The sequence below is a fragment of the Pristis pectinata genome, chromosome 40 (assembly GCF_009764475.1).
Source record: "Pristis pectinata isolate sPriPec2 chromosome 40, sPriPec2.1.pri, whole genome shotgun sequence".
In the NCBI taxonomy this organism is placed as follows: Eukaryota; Metazoa; Chordata; class Chondrichthyes; order Rhinopristiformes; family Pristidae; genus Pristis; species Pristis pectinata.
In genome coordinates this window covers 4,862,330-4,881,782 of record NC_067443.1, presented here as the reverse complement: position 1 = coordinate 4,881,782, position 19,453 = coordinate 4,862,330, and the positions used below count along the sequence as shown (strand labels likewise).

Sequence of the window (19,453 nt, the reverse complement as noted above, 5' to 3'; positions counted from 1 at the left end):
GTGGAAATAGGTCCTCCTCCTAGCCAATTTTAAACATCTCAATTGAATCTCCTCTTAACCTGCTCTGCTCAAAAAGCAACCCCAACTTCTCTGGTCTCCCCAAGGTTTCGAACTCCCTTTGCCTAGGGACCGTTCTGGGACACCTCTGATTAAACGTACGCTTGGTACCCGTACCTCGGACTCCAGATGTTCAACTCGCTCCTGCAGCTGCTGGATTAACAGATCCTTTTCCTCGATCTGACTTCTGGAGGCCTGAAGCTACAAGAGGAGAAACAAACAAACAAACTTGGGTTCAGGCACCTCAATAAACCAGGCGGGCACATTGGCACAGCAGGTAGACCAGCTGCCTCACGCCACCGGAGACCTGGGTTCAATCCTGACCTCGGGTGCTGTCTGTGTGGAGTCTGCATGTTCTCCCTGTGACCGTGTAGGTTAACTGGCCACTGTAAATTGCCCCTAGTGAGTAGGTGAGGGGTAGAATCTGGTGGATGAGTTGATTTTGGGGGGGGGGGGGGGGGGGGAGTAGGATTGGTGTAAATGGGTGCTTAGGGTCAGCACAGACTTGGTGGGCTGAAGGGCATGTTTCTGCACTGTCTCTCTCTAGGACAGCAGCTGGAGGGGGAAACTGGTAGCCATCTCCCATGGATTGTGAGATTTGCACTCACACAAGGCAGATAGTAAATAGGAAAGTTCACAAGGTCCTCCCTCAGTGCAGTAACAGGCCTTGAACCCAGATCTCCCACAGCAATCCAGACCAGTTCAGTACCACGTTGTCAGAGGGGAGGGACGGAACATTAAGTTGAAGGTGTGAGGTAGGGACGGTTGTCCCACAGTCAATATCTATTCCTCAATTACTAAAAGCAGATGGTGTAGGTCATTAAACACTTGGACAGGTAAATGGATAGGAAAGATTTGGAGGGATGTGGGCCAAACGCAGGCAAATGGGACCAGCTTAGATGGGTGTCTTGGTCAGCATGGACAAGTTGGGCCGAAGGGCCTTTTTCCGTGCTGTGTTACTTAGTCATGCAGCAGGCAACGGGAGCGTGCTGGGCAGGGATTTGCTGCGGAGTTCCTCGCCACTTTGCGAAGGGTTAAAAGTGGAACGACTCTGGCCAGTGGTGCAGCCCGACTTAATCGCCCCCTCCTCCTCCCACGTTTTATTGTGCTTCTAACGACGCAGTGGTTACTGCTGCTGCCGGGGACCCGGGTTCGATCCCAACCTCTGGCGCTGTCCGTGTGGAGTTTGCACGTTCTCCCTGAGATCACGTGGGTTTCTACTGGCTGCTCCAGTTTCCTCCCACGTCCCAAAGGTTAACTGGTTGCTGTAAAACTACCCAGAGTATCGGTGGGTGGGTGGTAGGAGCAGCAGAAGGTGTAGAGGAGCAAGAGAGAGAGAATGAGTAACAGGAATCCTGAGAGCTGGCAGAGACTCGATGGACTGAATGACCTCCTCCTGTTGTAAGGGAGCACTACCAAGTAGATAGGGTGTTAAAGAAGGATACAGCATGCTTGCCTTCAATGGTCAGGGCATTGAGTCAGAAAGTCATGTTGCAGCTATAATAAAATGTTGGTCAGGCTACACTTGTGTGCAGTTCTGGTCACCCCATTACAGGAAGGATGTGGAGGTTTTAGAGAGGGTGCAGAAGAGGTTCAACCAGGATACTGCCTGGATTAGAGGGGATAAGCTACAGGGAGAGGTTAGACAAACTTGGATTGTTTTCTCTGGAGTTTCGGAGGCTGAGGGGAAACCTGATAGAAGTTGATGAAATTTATGAGAGGCATACCCAGATTAGACAGTCAGAATCTAACTGACTGGGGAGGGAGAGAGGGATGGAGGGAGAGAGGTACCTGTTCGATCATCTGCCGCACTTTCCTCTGTTGACTCTGCAGCATGTCGCTGAGGTGGGAGATCTTTTCCCGCAGGGTCTTGACCTCCTCCTCCAGCCTCTCCGACCTGCAGAGAACGGGAACCAAGGGGCGGAGAGACAGTTAGGCCCAGGGGTCTGTCCACAGGACCGCTCGGTGGGAATGGCCCTCTGCAGCCCGGGTGAGCCAAGCTCACTCTGAAGGGGTAAAACAGGCGTCAAGAGTCAGACAGATTCCTGGACCATCAAGTCCGCGGTGACCGTCTGCCGCTGACCGCCCCTGTCCGACTCCCCGCTCTGTCTCCAGCCAGGTAGCTGTGCTCTCACTCTGCACAGTGGCGCATCAGGTAGAGCCGCTGCCTCACGGCTCCAGAGACCCGGGTTCGATCCCGACCTCCGGTGCTGTGTGTGTGGAGTTTGCACTTTCTCCCTATGACTCCCTGGGTTTCCCCCAGGTGCTCCAGTTCCCTCCCACGTCCCAACGACGTGCGGGGTCGGCAGGTTAACCGGCCGCTGTGAATCGCCCCCCTAGTGTGTGGGTGGGGGGGGGGGGTAGAATCTGGGATGGGGAGGAGGTGAAGTGGTGAAGCCGCCCCCCCACCCCCACACAAAATGAAGGGGGAGCTGAAATCTGGATCTCTCCCCCAAATAGCTGCCAGGGCTGTGGGCTAACTGGAGTTCCCCAGACCGAGGTCAGAGGTGGGTAGATGGGAATAAAAGTGGACCAGCATTTAATGGACAGGTACAGCAGGGCTAGAGGGGCTGAATGACTACCTCCTCCTCCTGTGCCCCCTGCTGGAGAGGGCTTGCAAGGACGGGTTGCAATCCGAGAGGTAAGATGCTGGAACATGGAATAACAACCAATCTGCTAGAGGAGCTCAGTGTCTGTGGGTGGGAGAGGAATTGTCGATGCAGGGTTTCGACCAGAAACATCGACAATATCATGTAAATGCAGTTAGATATTTGTATCAAAATTACTGGTATGTGTGGATTGGAATAGAAAGTGGGAGTTATCAAGTTGGAGAATCGGTAACTAAATTATCACCACACAATATATTTTTATTAAGAGAAGCAAAGCAATTGCTGGGCATCTCATTGTGAGAGCAATTGAAAGCTGAGCTTATTAACCACCTTTCCACCTAGATCTCTCTCAGTACTCTTTCAAAATTAGATGCAACTTATCTTTTAAAACAATTGTTACTATAAACTATCTGACTGCAATGAAAATAAACGAAGAAATTCAGATGCTGGAAATCTGAAATAAAACCACATGAATGATAGAGAAATGGAGGGCTCTATGGGAGGGAAGGGTTAGAGCTAGGGCTTTTCTCTTTGGAGAGGAGGAGGATGAGAGGTGACTTGATAGAGGTGTACAAGATGATAAGAGGCATAGATCGAGTGGACAGTCAGAGACTTTTTCCCAGGGCGGCAATGGCTAACCGAGGGGACATAATTTTAAGGTGATTGGAGGAAGGTATAAGGGGGATATCAGGGGTAAGTTTTTTTTTAAACACAGAGAGTGGTGGGTGCGTGGAAGGCACTGCCAGCAGAGGTTGTGGGGACAGATACATTAGGGACATTTAAGTGACTCTTAGATAGACACATGAATGATAGAGAAATGGGGGGCTATGTGGGAGGGAAGGGTGAGATAGATCTTAGAGCAGGATAAAATGTCGGCACAACATTGTGGGCCAAAGGGCCTGTACTGTGCTGTAGTGTTCTATGTTCTAAATTCCTTCCCCCCCCCCCCCCCCAACGGATGCTGCTTGACCCAAGTTCCTCCAGCAGATTGGTTGTTACTCCATGTTGCAATCATAGGTGGGGAGAGGAGATACCCACTTGACCCCATGCCACTGAGATCCCAGGGGTCATTGGGACGGAGCGGGGGGCACCCACACACCACGGCCGTACCTGTGGCGATGAGCCTCATCGTCCCGGTTCTGTGCTCTCATCTCCCCCAGCTGCCTCTCGCCCTCCTGCATCTTGGCGGCCAGGATCTGGTGCTCCTGTGCGAAGAGCAACAAGATGCCGTTACAATTCAGAATCCAGTTTATTATCACTGACGTACGTCGTGAACTGTGTTGTTTTGTGGCAGCAGTGCAGTGCAAAGACATAAAATCACTTTGTTAATGGATAAATAAATGGTGCTGAAGAAGAATAATGAAGCAGTGTTCATGAACCTTCAGAGGGGAAGAAGTTATTTCTAAACACGTTGAGTGTGGGTCTTCAGCTCCTGTACCTTCTCCCTGATGGTAGTAATGAGAAGAGGGCACGTCCCGGGTGGTGAGGGTCCTTAGTGATGGATGCCACCTTCTTGAGGCACCAACTCTTGAAGACGTCCTCGATGGGGAGGGTTGTGCCCATGACGGAGCTGGCTGAACCTACAACCCTCTGCAGCCTCTTGTGATCCTGCAGATTGGAACCTCCGTACCAGGCTGTGATGCAACCAGTCAGAATGCTCTCCACCGTACATCTGTAGAAATTTGCAAGAAGCTTTGGTGACATACCAAATCTCCTCAAACTCCGAATGAAGTAGAGAGTGTGGTATACCTTCTTTGTGATTGCATCAATGTGTTGGACCCAGGATAGATCCTCTGAGATGTTGACATCCAGGAACTTGAAGCTGCTCACCCTTTCCACCGCTGACCCCTCAATGAGGACTGGTGTGTGTTCTCCCGACTTCCCCTTCCTGAAGTCCACAATCAATTCCTTATTCTTGCTGAGGTTGAGTGCAAGGTTGTTGTTGCAACACCACTCAACCAGCCAATCTATCCCATACACCCTGATGCATGTTTTGCTGTTGTCTAGGTGCTCCAAAGCCGAGTGAAGAGCCAGTGAGATTGCGTCCTCTGTAGACCTGTTGTGGCAGTAGGCAAATTGCAGTGGGTCCAAGTCGAAGTCCTTGCTCAGGCAGGAGTTAATTCTAGCCATGACCAACCTCTCAAAGCACTTCATCACAGTAGACATGAGTGCTACTGGGTGATAGTCATTGAGGTAGCTCACCCTGCTGTCAGGCACCAGTATGATTGATGCCCTTTTGAAGCAGGTGGGAACCTCCGACTGCAGCAATGAGAGGTTGAAGAGGTCCTTGAACACTCCAGCCAGTTGGTCAGCACAGATTTCAGTACCCAGCCAGGGCCTGGTGCCTTGCCGCCTTCACCCCCTTGAAGGATGTTCTGACATCAGCCTCCGAGACAGAGATCACAGGGTCGCCAGATGCTGTGGGGATTTGCACAGGTGTAGTGTTATTCTCCCTTTCAAAGCGTGCATAAAAGGCATTGAGCTCATCAGGGAGTGAAGCATCACTGCCATTTATGCTGTTAGATTTTGCCTTGTAGGAAGTAATGGCATGCAACCCTGCCACAGCTGTTGTGCGTCCAATTGTATCTCTAAATTCGCACAGAATTGCCTTTCACTCTCACGATGGCCTTCCGTAGGTCATACCTGGGCTTCTTGTAGTCTGGATTGCTGGTGTTGAATGCCACATATCTAGCCCTCAGCAGACTGCCAATCTCCTGCTTCATCCAGGGCTTCTGGTTCTCTATGTTCTTAAAGACACACACTCATCCACGTAGGTCTTGATGAAGTCTGCGATACCGTGGAATGTTCATTTAGATCCAAAGATGAATCCCTGAATATAGTCCAGTCCATCGATTCAAAGCAGTACTGTAAACGCTCCTCCACTTCCCCTGACCAAACCTTCGTAGTCCTCACCACCGGTGCTGCAATCCTCAGTCTCTGCCTGTATGTCGGGAGTAGAAGTACAGCCAGATGGTCGGACTTGCCAAAGTGCGGGTGTGGGATGGCACGGTAAGCATTCTTGATGGTGGTGTAGCAGTGATTGAGTGTGTTGGCTGCTCTGGTTCCACAGGTGATATATTGGTGGTAGTTTGTCAGAGACTTCTTCATGCTGGCCTGGTTGAAGTCCCCCACGATGATCGGGAAGGCATCAGGGTGCGCTGTCTTGTGACTGTTGATCACTGTGCTCAGCCCCTCCAGTGCCAGCTTGACATTTGCCAGGGGTCGAATGTACACCGCTACCAGGATGACGGCGGAGAACTCCCTTGGCAGATAAAACAGATGACACTTGGCCGCCAGATGTTCCAGGTCAGGGGAGCAGGATTGAGACAGAACCGCCACATCTGTGCACAACGAAGAGTTAATCACAAAGCAAACGCCACCGCCTCTGCCTTTACCTGATGCCACCATCCGGTCCATGCGGTGGATGCTGAAGCCCTCGGGCTGGAGCACTATGTCCGGAGTGCTGGTGTAGAAGACAATGTAGGGAGCTCTGATGAACAAAGGGTTACTCTCTCTCTCGGTAAGCAGCTTGAGCCACCTGCTCACGGCGTGATAAGGAGTTTCTCAGCTTCATGGCCACAAGGGAAACAGGGTTGTGACTAACTGTAAAAGATGCGTTAACCTGTCTGTCTGCACACAGCAGCCTCGGCTTGACCAATGGTAGCATGAGCTGGTCAAGCATAGGCAAATATGGGTATGCCTGTACAGTAGGTGGACACCCACCGGAGAACAGAATATTTAAGTTTGTTAGCACCCTGTATTCCTTGAGTCGGGCCACGTGCAGGGAAGAGCAGCACTAACTGTTTGCTCCTCAGTGTACCCCCACTCCCGCTAGCGTTAAACAATAAAAGAACTTTTTGTACGCTCCTTGGTTCTGCTGTTGTCTGATTTATTACAGAGCGGGGGTCGACTTTCACACTGGGGGTGAGCCATGTCTCTGTGAAGCAGCATACACAAGAGTCCCTGATGTCCCTCTGGTACTGCAGTCTTGCTCTGAGGTCTTCGATTTTATTTTCCAGAGACTGTACATTAGCCAGGAGGATGGCGGTGGGGCGGTGGGCCTTAGGGCCCTGCATTTCAGTTTTACCTGCAGTCCTCCCGGGCAGCTACATTTCCCAAAATAATGCAGATGTTCCCTGAGCTTCCGGCTGCTGAGCTCTGGGTGGTCTGGAGTCCTGGGTCTGCTGGTTCTGAAGATCGCTAAATGACTTGAAGCGATATTAGTGCAGTCTCTGTGGCAACAGATTTCCGCTGTAGTGTTGTAAACAGGAGTATTTGATGATTCCCTTGGGAGCTGCACACCCCTCTCCGGCACCATTTTGGAGTCTCGGACCCCCACCCACCCTTGCACCGAGCCCCAGACCCGCCCTCCGCCCGCACCTTTTCCATTCCGGCCATCAGCCGCTGGAGTTCCTCGATCCGCTTATCCTGCTGGACGACCCTCTCCTCTGACCTCTGAAGTGATTCCCTGGTGTCTCCCAGCTGCTTCTGGTACTGGCTGGCCTGATCCTACAGTAGGGCAGAGTAACAGGTGCAATGTTATTCCTAAAACAGGGCTCCTGTTTCCTGGGGCACATTTAAGGTCACAATATCACCGCACGAGTCACTGACCCATGAGTGGCCCGGTGATTTGTATGGGAGGAGCAAGTGTAAAATATCCAAGCTGGATGGCAGTGGGGTGGGTTCAGGGAGGCTTTGGGGGGGAGGGGGGGATATAGACGGGTCAAGTGAAAGGGAAAGATTATGACTGACAGGTGGGATATAGATGGGTCAAGTGAAGGGGTAAAATTATGATGGGGTGATATAATGTCGTAGATTTTGGTAGAAAATATGCAAAAGGTGGGGTATTTTATTTTAAATGGGGAGAATTTGAAAAGTGTCCCTATACACCAATCACACACAAAATTCTTACAAGGCTTGAGAGAGTTGACGCAGGAATGGCCAGGGTGTCTAGAAGCAGGAGTCACTGTTTCTAAATTCAGGACAGAGACGAGAAGAAATGTGTTCACCCAGAAGGCGGACGATGTTTGGAACTCTCTAACCAAGAGGACAGAGGAGGCTCAGTCGCCATGTGTATCCAAGACAGATCAATGGATAATTTTTGTTACGAACGAAACCGAGGGATGCGAAGTTAATATAGAAAAGTGCTGCAGAGGTAAAATATTGGCCATATTCTTAATGAATGGCAGAGCAGACACACAGAGCCAAACTCAACTTTCTTTTGCCCTGGAAACTGCTTTCCGACCGACCCAGCCCTGCAAATACAATTGCTCTGCAACTGACTTAGCCTGGCAATCACTAGCCACCGTCTCCTTAAATCCACAAGCCGTGTTACCGACCAGAAGTGCTCCTGACATCAGTCTCCCATTCACAACGATGCCCAGGGTCAAGCAGTCCATTGGCCTCATTAACCTCCCCAGACTCCACAGTGGAAGGAAGTTATTCCCACCCCACCTCCCCTCCCCCAACACCCCCCCACCCAATCACCTACCCTCCTCATTATAAAACTTTTCCCCTACAAGACTCACTAAATCCAGAGATCTAACTCCATGCTAACAAAGAGCCCAAATTTCCACAGATTGGTCTCTTGAAAGACCACGGCCAATTAGGGCACAGCAGGATTCTGCAAATGGCACCCGGGTGGCTCTGCAATGTTGGTGAAGAGATTCATTGTGGTATTGGGGGTTTCCCACCTAAACGATGGGACCTCAAAGAGTGCGTCACTCCCTCTATTCATGGCTGCTCTCTTCCCTCAACCCTTGGACCATTGGCTCGGATCTGGGGTGGGGGGGAGAGGAGAGAGAAGGTGGGGGAGAGGAGGGGGGGGAGAGAGAGAGAAGGGGGTGGGGAGGCAATACGTCTGATGGAGTCCTCCAATGGCTTTTGACGAAGGAGGTGCCCGGCATGGATGGGTCGGTAGGGACACCTGCCCCACTCACCTCCAGGAGCCTCATCTCCCTCTCGTGCCTCCCATCAGCCTCCTTCAGCTTCCCGTACAGCCTCCGCGTGGCCTGCCGCATCTGCTCTGTCTCCTGCTCCCAGCCGTCCGTCTGCCAACAGAGGAGGACGGTTACACCCCCTCAGCAAGGCCTCCTGCCCCCAGGAGTCCCTCCCCTCACTGGGTGTGTTCCCCCTTGCCTCAACTAACCCCAACCCTCTCCCTCGAAACCATGAGAGGCACATGGTAGTGTAGTGGTTCACGTAACGCTATTACAGTGCCAGCAACCCGGGTTCGATTCCGGCTGCTGTCTGTAAGGTGTTTGTACGTTCTCCCCGTGTCTGCTTGGGTTTCCTCCCACATTCCGAAGACGTATGGGTTAGGAAGTTGTGGGCGTGCTATGTTGGCGCTGGAAGCGTGGCGACACTTGTGGGCTGCCCCCAGAACACTCTACGCAAAAGATGCATTTCACTGTGTGTTTCGATGTACGTGTGACTAATAAAGAGATCTTATCATAGATTAGGGGGATGGTCACAGTTTTTCTCCCCCCAGCCTAGGGGAGTCCAAAACTAGAGGGCATAGGTTTAAGGGGAAAGGTTTAAAAAGGGACCCAAGAGGCAACTTTTTCCCACATTGGGTATATGGAATGAGCTGCCAGAGAAAGTGGGAGAGGTGGGTCCAATAATGTTTGAAAGACATTGAGACAGGTACATGGACAGGAAAGGTTTAGAGGGACATGGGCCAAACACAGGCAGATGGGACTAGCTTGGATTGACACCTTGGTCAGTACAGATGAGTTGGAACGAAGGGCCTGTTTCCGTGCTGTACGTCTATGACCCTCCCTCCCCATCCGTGTTGGAGGAGCTGATTCCCATTGGGGAGGAAGGGAATAATAAGCCCAGTTTCTGGGGCTGGCGGGGAAAAGAACACAGAAAAGTACAGCACAGGAACAGGCCCTTCGGCCCACCATGTCTGCGCTGACCATGATGCCAATCTAACTAATCCCACCTGTCTGCATGTGGTCTATATAATCATAATGGGCAGTTTTAGGGTTAATACAATATATAGCACTTTCCCTCCTCAATTTTCACATTTGGTGGATCACCTGATGCTAAGAAGACATATTCTGAGCCCCCTGAAGCCCCCCCCCCAGCTGCCTTGAAGGGTATACCCAAAGATTCAAGGATCAGGAGCTAGAAATAGAAAATTTATTTGCCAAAGAGCTACAGGTATTCAGCCTATTGTACAGTTCTGGTCCTGGAAAAGAGATGCCAAGTGTATCTTTGTTCCCATAAACAGAGGTCGAGTACCTAAGTTCAAAACTGCTACCGAGAGAATGCTGAATGTGTTTCTGCAGACCAAATGATAAATTATGCTTCAAATCAAAGATAGGACAGAATAACTATTATTATAGATGATTATTTAATTGTAAAATATTGTACGACACAAGGGAAGAGAAGACCAGTGAACGTAACCAGGACTGTCCCACTCAGGGTGAAGAGACTGGCCCCGCAACACCGGTTGGACTCCCCACAGAAGCCATGGTGGCTGTCCAGGGTAACAGGAGTCCACAGGGGTAACTGCGGAGCATTGAGCAACCAGGAGCCACAATGCATGACCCTCTCCCTAATCCAGGGTTTACGGACATCCCGCCCTCTCGGCAACATCGAGATAACTGCTTAACGCTGGTCAGCACCACAGGTCCCTCTCACGGTTAAGTATATATAGTCTGCAAGTCCTTACTAAAATCATAAAAGGATTGTGGTAATTTACCCACTGATAGAGCATCTTTAAAAATTTTACCTAACCAGGGAGAGAGGTGGTCAGAAAAGGATTTTAAAAATTCAACTGTATACCCATCAGGACTGGGTGTTTTATCCGAATTCATTGAAGAAATTACTTTCTTTATTTCTTCCTCCGAAATGGGTGCATCTAATATTAAACGTTCATTAAGTGATAATTTCAGAGTCTTCAAATTCCTTAAAAATTCATACATTGATGTCGAATCCGAGATTCTGATTGATATAAAGTAGTATAAAATTCTTGAAAAGATTTGTTAATTTGATCATGTTCTACCGTGTAATTACCATCTCGTTTACAAACTTTAATAATCTGACATTTAGTTGAAACAGCTTTCAGTTGGTTGGCCAACAATTTACCAGATTTATCACCATGTATATAAAACTGACTTTTGGTTTTTGAGTAATTGATTTTCAATTGGAGATGTTAATAATAAACTGTGTTGTAATTGAAGTTCTGTTCTCTTTTTATAGAGCTCCAAACTAGGAGCATCAGAGTATTTTTTTTAATCAATTTGTTTAATCTTATCAGCCAATATACGTAATTCATTACTAGTTCGTTTTTTCAGTCCAGCAGAGTATGAAATAATGTGATTTTAATAAAATCATGAGGGGCATAGATAAGGTGGACCATCACAGTCTTTCCCCCCAGGGTCAGGGAGTCTAAAACTAGAGGGCATAGGTTTAAGGTGAGAGGGGAAAGATTTAAAGGGGCAGGTTTTCCACACACACAGGGTGATGGGTACATGGAAGAAGCTGCAAGAAGAAGTGAAAACAGTTAAAAGACGTTAGTACGGTTACATGGATAGGAAAGGTTGTGAGGGATACGGGTTAAACGCGGGAAAATGGGACTAGCTCAGGAAGACACCTTGGTCAGCATGGACAAGTTGGGGCAAAGGGTCTATTTCCGTGCTCTATAACTCTATGACTCATGAAACCAATCCAAGTCACGTTGCAGCTGTATGAAACATTGGTCAGGCCGCACTTGGAGTATTGTGTGCAGTTCTGGTCGCCCCCGTTATAGGAAGGATGTGGAGGCTTTGGAGAGGGTCCAGAAGAGATTCACTAGGATGCTGCCTGGATTAGAGGGTATGAGCTACAAGGAGAGGTTGGACAAATTTGGGCTGTTTTCTCTGGAGCGGCGGAGGCTGAGGGGAGACCTGATAGAGGTTTATAAGAGTATGAGAGGCATAGATAGCATAGACAGGCAGAATCGTTTTCCCCCCGGGGTAGAATTGTCAAATGCTAGGGGACGTTCATTTAAGGTGAGAGGGGGAAAGTTTAAAGGAGATGTGCGGAGCAGGTTTTTCCCCACACAGAGAGCAGTGGGTGCCTGGGGTGTACTGCCGGGGGGAAGCGGTGGAAGCAGATACGATGGTGGCGTTTACAAGGCTGTTAGACACGCACATGAATATGCAGGGAATGGAGAGATATGGATCATGTACAGGCAGCAGAGATTTAGTGTAACTTGGTATCGTACTCGGCACAGAAATTGTGGGCCTCTTTCCGTGCTGTAGTGTTCTACGTTCTAAGTGATTGCATTACCACAGACCCAAGCGTTCCCCAACAACCTCTGCGGGATCCAAGTCACCTGAGTGCTTGCAGCTGTCAGTCCACACACTGGAGTCCGCTCTCCCTCGAGGTCTGGCCTGGAAAATCCCTAATGAACCAAAGGAATAGTCAGGCAGGGGTTGAAACAACTCGAACCTTAAAGCAACTCCAGCTGGAACAGATCCCAATGCACGTTTATCTGCCTCTAAAGCAAGGGTAGGGTTGCCCTGGGCTCTCTCTGCCCTGTATGCCCAGGAGGGGCTGGGGTGGAGAAGGTGACAGGATCCCAGTAACAAACCCCTGTTGGATTCGACTGTTTTAAGTAGTATTTTTTTAAAAAACATGTATAGTATTTAATACACCTCAGGTGGCTGCACAAGGAATGGCCGCTTACTAGCTTATTGGTTCGTCCATCAGGTGAATACGTGTTTTCTCATTGGTTGGTTTTGCCACAGGTATCTAATAGGTTTCCCGATTGGACTATCGTTAGCTAAGGAGTACCTCTGATCTCACGTAAAAAAGATGTCGCTTTTTGTTAATCACTCTCTTGCTTCTCTCTCTTTTCTTGCCTCTCTCTCTCTTGCTCATCTTGCCTCTCTCTCTCGCTCTCTCCCTCCACCCCGCCCCCCCCACCACCCCCCCGACCCCACACCAGCCCAAGCTCATCTTTAGTTCCTTTTGTCTCGGCTCATCTCCTAGTAGTAAAGCTAGTGGCGTGTGCTCTGTGACTGTTTCTTTGTTTTAAACTTTTCCAATAAAACTTTGTGAAGCACCAAGTTGTTTTCAACTCATTCTTGGACTCCTGAAAGAACCTGCGGATTCAAACATAACCAGATCCAACACCCCCACCACCTCCAAAACCAATGCCTCCCCAGTGAGGGGAGAGCCAGCTCCTTGTCTCCGTTCAAAGAGGTCACGGATAGAAGCTGATGTGATCCCCACCATCTCCCTCCCTTGCATCTCCCCGACTCCTGGCTGGCTATTTGACCACAGCAGGCATCACAGAGAAGCCCAAATCCATCTTCACCCAATGTTGGGTTGCGGTCCTACAGTAAGGGAACAGGCCCTTTGATTCCATGCTGACCACAGAGTACCCATTGACACTGATCCCACTCCGTTCTCCCCAGCACTCCCATCAACTCCCCCTCACCCACGCACTGGGGGGACGGTTTACAGCGGCTAATTAACCCACCGACCCCGCACGTCTTTGGGAAGTGGGAGGAAACCGGCAGACTCCAAGTTCAATGTTGTCATAGGCGAACATACACAGGGTATAAATGCCATGAAAGTTAGCTTTCTGCAGCAGTATGTTACAATACAAAGACAAACACAAGTTAACATAAAGTTAAATTAGCAATAAATTATACACAACTTGCGTGCAAACTCTACACAGACAGCACCAGAGGTCGAGGTCGAACCAGGAGCATTAGAGCTCCTTCCACCGACTCGCCTTTCCCCCTAAGGCAACACCTCGGTGCAGCTGGTAGACCAACCTAACCTCCGGCGCTGTCTGTGTGGAGTTTGCACGCTCTCCCTGTGACCATGTGGGTTCCCCTGGGTGCTCTGGTTCCCTCCCATATCCCAACAATGTGCAGGGTCAGTGGGTTAATCTGCCGCTGTAAATCGCCCCCACTAGTGTGTGGGTGAGGGGTAGAGTCTGGGGGAGGGGGAGGGGGCGGGAGTTGATGGGAATGTGGGGAGAATAAAATGGGATCAGTGTCGATGGTCGTCACAGACTGGGTGGGCCGAAGGGCCTGTTTCTGTGCTGGATCTCTCTATGATCCTGTGAGACCAATGGTAACCGCGGGTGTAAGACATCAGTTTCCTTTTACCTCAGACTTGATGGGATCATCCAGAGCGTTGACCCGGGCTCCATTCATCCTGATGGAGAGATGGTCACGGATCCTTTCCATTGAATGTCTCACCTAAGGACCACCATCGGGATAAAGTCAGTGTGGTGGATGTCAGAGCATGGGATCTTGCTGCACCACATCCTCCCTCTTCACATGGTTTAGACACAGGGTGTCCCATCACGCACTCCCAGGGTCAGACACAGAGTGGAGCTCCCTCTACACCGTCCCATCACACACTCCCGGGGTCAGACATAGACTGAAGCTCCCTCTACACTGTCCCATCACACACTCCCGGGGTCAGACACAGGGTGAAGCTCCCTCCACACCGTCCCATCACACACTCCCGAGGTCAGACACAGGGTGAAGCTCCCTCCACACCGTCCCATCACACACTCCCGGGGTCAGACGCAGACTGAAGCTCCCTCTACACCATCCCATCACACACTCCCGGGGTCAGACACAGAGTGAAGCTCCCTCCACACCGTCCCATCACACACTCCCGGGGTCAGACGCAGAGTGAAGCTCCCTCCACACTGTCCCATCACACACTCCCGGGGTCAGACACAGAGTGAAGCTCCCTCCACACCGTCCCATCACACACTCCCGGGGTCAGACGCAGAGTGAAGCTCCCTCCACACTGTCCCATCACACACTCCCGGGATCAGACACAGAGTGGAGCTCCCTCCGCACCGTCCCATCACACACTCCCGGGATCAGACACAGAGTGGAGCTCCCTCCGCACCGTCCCATCACACACTCCCGGGATCAGACACAGAGTGGAGCTCCCTTAACACTGTGACAAAGAGGGTGGTCATTGTCCCACTACACCTGTGCCAGGTGAAAAAGATTCTGTGGACATTTCTCCCACCCCTGCACACCTCACCAACATCCTGCACTTCCTGTGCAATCCAGCTCTGCAAACACATCACCTCGCCCACCTCTGGATTAAACACTTCTCTGACCAACTGACTAAACCTTCCCTCTGTCCAAAACTGGCGACCACACTGGCCGGCGTTTGTGTCTTCTCCACACTGATGTAGTAACACCTCTCCTGTTGCAGAAGGCACCACTACCCTTTGCTACAGTTACTGGGCCAGTTTTGGATCCAGCCTACCACTCTCCCATGAACACTACCTCATTATTCCTTTTGTTTTGCACTTTGTTTGTTTTGTAATGTCTAATAATTTCGATGTCTTTGCTGCAAAACGACAAATTTCATGTCATACAAGTCAGCGATAATAAACCTGATTCTGTTTCTCCCTTGGATCCAATGGGTTTTTACATCTCTGACCAGCCTGCCACACGAGATCTTGTCAAAAGCCTTGCTAAAGTGCACATCAAACACACTACGCTCCTCAAACCTCCTTGTTACACTGTCCTGTCAAACACTCGCAGGGCTGGATGGGTACATGTTCTCCAGTGTCCCCAGATTAGTCCTGTCCCCGAACTGCAGGTCTAGCAGCAGCCCAAGTCGATCGGCGCAGAGTGAAGTTGAAGCGGCTCGAGTTCCCTGCGTGTGTGTTCTGCTAGCTCTCTCTCTCTCACCCTCTCCATCTGCCTGTCAGAGCGTCAAGCCAACAAACCTCCTTAAAATGTGCCAGTTCCATCCGGAGCTGCCCAAGGGGGTTCTCCTGGGTGTCGAGGGCCATGCCTTTGACATCCGGCTCGTACAATAAGCGTGCCTGGGAAGGACAGAAGCTCTGTTAGTGCTTGATTGACTCCACAGGTCTTCACCTTCAGGGGCACTGTGTAGGCATCGCTGAGGGTCAAGAGGTGCCCTTAACTGAATAGGGCAGAGGTCACACGTGACCCTACACCTCCCACTCAACCGCTGTGCCAGCCAGTGGGGGTCAGGGCAGGGGCACGCCAGAAAGCACAGGTTTCACTCCATACCAGGGCTGTGGGACTGCCCACCAGCATCTCAGGCACAATTATGCCACAGGGCCACCTAACTTGTACCTGATACACTGGATGACTCTGTCCTGGGCCAAGGGCCATCTGAGGAGACTCTGCTACCTCGTGTCTTCGAGTAAACGGGGGTAAGTGCGAGGGGAGGGAGAGAAACCCTTTTCTCTGGAGCATCGGAGACTGCGGGGAGACCTGATAGAAGCTTATAAAATTTTGAGAGGCATAGATAGAGTGAACAGTTGGAGTCTTTTTCACAGGGTAGAACTGTCGAATACCAGAGGAATGAAAGGGCTTACATACGATGAGCGACTGTCGGCTCTTGGAATGTACTCATTGGAGTACAGAAGAATGAAAGGGGACCTCATAGAAACATTTTGAATGTTGAAAGGACTGCACAGAGTAGATGTGGCCAAGTTGTTTCCCTTGGTGGGCGAGTCCAGGACTAGAGGGCACAGTCTTAGAATTAGAGGGTACCCATTTAGAACAGAAATGAGAAGAAATTTCTTTAGCCAGAGGGTCGTGGACTTATGGAATTCGTTGCCACGTACAGCAGTGGAGGCCCGATCATTGGGGGTGTTTAAGGAGATTGATTCATAGGTATCTAATTAGTCAGGGTACCAAGGGATACGGGGAAAAGGCCAGAAATTGGGGCTGGATGGGAGAATAGTTTAGCTCATGGTGAGATAGCGGACCAGACTCGATGGGCCGAATGGCCGACTTCTGCTCGTGTCTTGCATTCTTGTGATAGCTTTAAGGTGAGAGGGCGGAAAGTTGTATTGTTTGTTTTTTTTAAACACACAGCAGTGGGTGTTTGGAACGCATTGCCAGGGGTGGGGGTGGAAGCAGACACAATAGAGGCATTTAAGAGGCTTTTAGATAGGCAGGTGAATATGCAAGTAATGGAGAGATATGGATCACGTGCAGACAGAAGGGATTGAAGTTTAATTTGGCATCATGATCGGCACAGACATGGTGGGCCGAAGGTCCTGTTCCTGTGCTGTACTGTTCAATGTTCTAAACCAACGTAATGGCCCTTTCAGTCTTAAGCGAAGGGAGGTCAACCAGTCAGGGCTTGGAGGGGTGGCAAAGAAATCAGAGGGAGCTCAAAAGGGAAGGGCAAGACACAAATAGGGTCAGGATGGTGGCAACCTTCCCAAAGGTTTACAGAGGTATACAAAATATTGAGAGGAATAGATGGAGTGAGCAGCCAGCGCCTCTTTCCTAGGGCACCAATGCTCAATATAAGAGGGCATGGCTTTAAAGTAATGGGTGGGAAATTCAAGGGAGATATCAGAGGAAGATTTTTTACCCAGAGAGTGGTTGGGGCATGGAATGCACTGCCTGGGACGGTGGTGGAGGCAGGTACATTGGTCAAATTCAAGAGATTGCTAGATAAGCATATGGAGGAATTTAAAATAGAGGGATATGTGGGAGGAAGGGGTTAGATAGTCTTAGGTAAGGTTTAAAGGTCAGCACAACATTGTGGGCCAAAGGGCCTGTATTGTGCTGTACTGTTCTATGTTCTATGAAATATTGGCGCAAGATCAGGAGGAGTCCAACTCTGATGATCAAACCTTTAGTGTTTGGGGTGGTATTGAGGATAAAAGGGAAAGATGATTGATGATGCTCCCGACATGTCCCATTTACACAGGGGTTTACCGCACCAAATCTGACCCAAGCCCCACCGGGGAACGTTGGGATAGGGGACCCAAAGCTCGGAGAGGGAAGGTTTAACGAGCGGTCTTGAAAAAAAGGGGAGAGAGGCACAGAGGTCGCACGTACCTTGGTGGTTTCGTTGGCAGGCCGATCCTGTGCACAATCCCACGGCTCATCTCCGCTGCTCCGGGATGAGATGACGGCGTAAACTCTTCCCACAGGCTGGAAGTAGTAAAGGTGCAAGACTTAAAGTAACCAGGTTAGAGCTCGAAACTAGTAGAGCTCCAACGGAGAACGACTGCCCCCTTCGCGGAGTCCCAGCGTGATAGAGCACGGAGAAAGGTCATTCAGTCCAAACCATGAATCAACCACCCAGTTACATTAATCCCACATTCATATCAATTACCCCTCACCCACACGCTCAGGGTATCTTATAAAGACCTCCAGAGACCAAAGGAGCGCTCCTCATGAATTAACCCTGGACCTCCTTGCATTCATATTCTCTTGTGGCATGGGAGGAGACCACTTAGCCCAATTGGTCTATGCTAGCTCTCTGCGCACCCCATCAGTCCCATTCCCCCACATCCCCATCTCCTCCACACCAGATTCTACCTCTCACCCATACACCAGGGGAGCGATTTACAGCGGCCGATTAACCCACCGACCCCGCACGTCGTTGGGATGTGGGAGGGAACTGGAGCACCCAGAGGAAACCCACGCAGTCACAGGGAGAACGTGCAAACTCCACATTCCACACTCCACACAGAGCGCCAAAGGTCAGGATCAAACCTGGGTCTCTGGAGCCCTAAGGCAATGCCAATGTGCAACAGGCAGTGGACAGTCTCAGTGTTATTACCCTGCACCAGACCCCACTGGCAATGGTTGGTGCACAGACTCATTGTCACTAACTGTTGTCAGACACCACAGAATAACTGGCACTGGTACCAGATAAACAGGGAGCTCCCTGCCCTTGTACAGCCATTCACCAGGGGAGGATATCCACAGTGGGATAAGTCGCTGGGATGGTCCACCACTTGACCCGAGCCCCCTCCCCACCCTGGATCTACTCCCCAGCCGCAGACCAGGACAGGGAACCGAAAAGGTTAGAGAAGAACTGCTCACCTTGGATTTTGCTTGGTCCTTCCATGCTGGGTCCACTTCACGCTGCAGGGTCAGTCTCAACCTGGGGACATCCTACAAAGAAACACGTCGTTAGAACCCTTCCCCTCCACACCACATCAGAATCTATGGTGGGCAGAGGCCAGAGCACACAGCGTGGACAGAAGCCATTCAGCCCAACTGATTGGTACTAGCTCATGATGGCTCCTCCATCTCCCACCTGGACACATCAAGACCGCCTCCGCCTTTGTTTGTGGCATCTGATTGTCCAACATTTATTGCCCTCGAGAAGGTGGAGGAGACCACCTTAGAACAGTACAGCACAGAACAGGCCCTTTGGCCCACAATGTTGTGCCAACGTAGCTATTCCATCCTGCCTACAGAATGCCCGTATCCCTCATCCAAGCCCTTCTTGAAAGCCCCCAATGAGTTTGCCTCTAACACCCTATCAGGCAACACATTCCAGGCATCCACCACTCTCTCACCCCTCACATCTGTTCTGAACCTACCCCCTCTCACCTTAAATGCATGCCCTCTGGTATTGGGTCGCTCAATAATGGGAAAAAGATATTGCTTGTCCACCCTATCTATGCCCCTCACAGTTTTATACACCTCCAACAGATCACCCCTCAGCCCTTCTTGAATCTCTCCGGGTCCGTGTGGTAAAGGTGCTCCCACGGCGATTTTGGGGAGGGAGGGAAGGAGTCATAGAATCATACAGAGACAGACCCTTCAGCCCACCGAGTCTGTGCTAACCGTCAACCACCCATCTACACCAATCCCATTTTGTTCTCCCCACATTGCTACCAACTGCAGCCCCCCCCCCCTCCAGATTCCACCCCTCACTCACGCACTGGGGTGGGAGAGATTTACAACGGCCAATTAACCAACTGACCCCGCACGTCACTGGGATGTGGGAGGAAACCGGAGCACGTGGGGGAGAGCCACGCGGTCACAGGGAGA

At 50.6% G+C, this 19,453-nt stretch overlaps 1 protein-coding gene across 1 annotated transcript in view; it reads right to left on the bottom strand.

Moving 5' to 3' along the window:
- LOC127587479 (tuftelin-like) overlaps positions 1-19,453 on the bottom strand; it is a 38,510-nt gene that overhangs the window by 5,663 nt on the left and 13,394 nt on the right. The window contains exons 4-13 of the mRNA XM_052045835.1: positions 18,494-18,565; positions 17,498-17,593; positions 15,391-15,489; positions 13,787-13,879; positions 11,995-12,063; positions 8,606-8,716; positions 7,047-7,175; positions 3,777-3,871; positions 1,849-1,954; positions 175-258 (exon numbers count right to left, since the gene is read on the bottom strand). Of these exons, the coding sequence (XP_051901795.1) occupies positions 175-258; positions 1,849-1,954; positions 3,777-3,871; positions 7,047-7,175; positions 8,606-8,716; positions 11,995-12,063; positions 13,787-13,879; positions 15,391-15,489; positions 17,498-17,593; positions 18,494-18,565 (954 nt within the window). The remainder of the gene's footprint in view (positions 1-174; positions 259-1,848; positions 1,955-3,776; positions 3,872-7,046; positions 7,176-8,605; positions 8,717-11,994; positions 12,064-13,786; positions 13,880-15,390; positions 15,490-17,497; positions 17,594-18,493; positions 18,566-19,453) is intronic.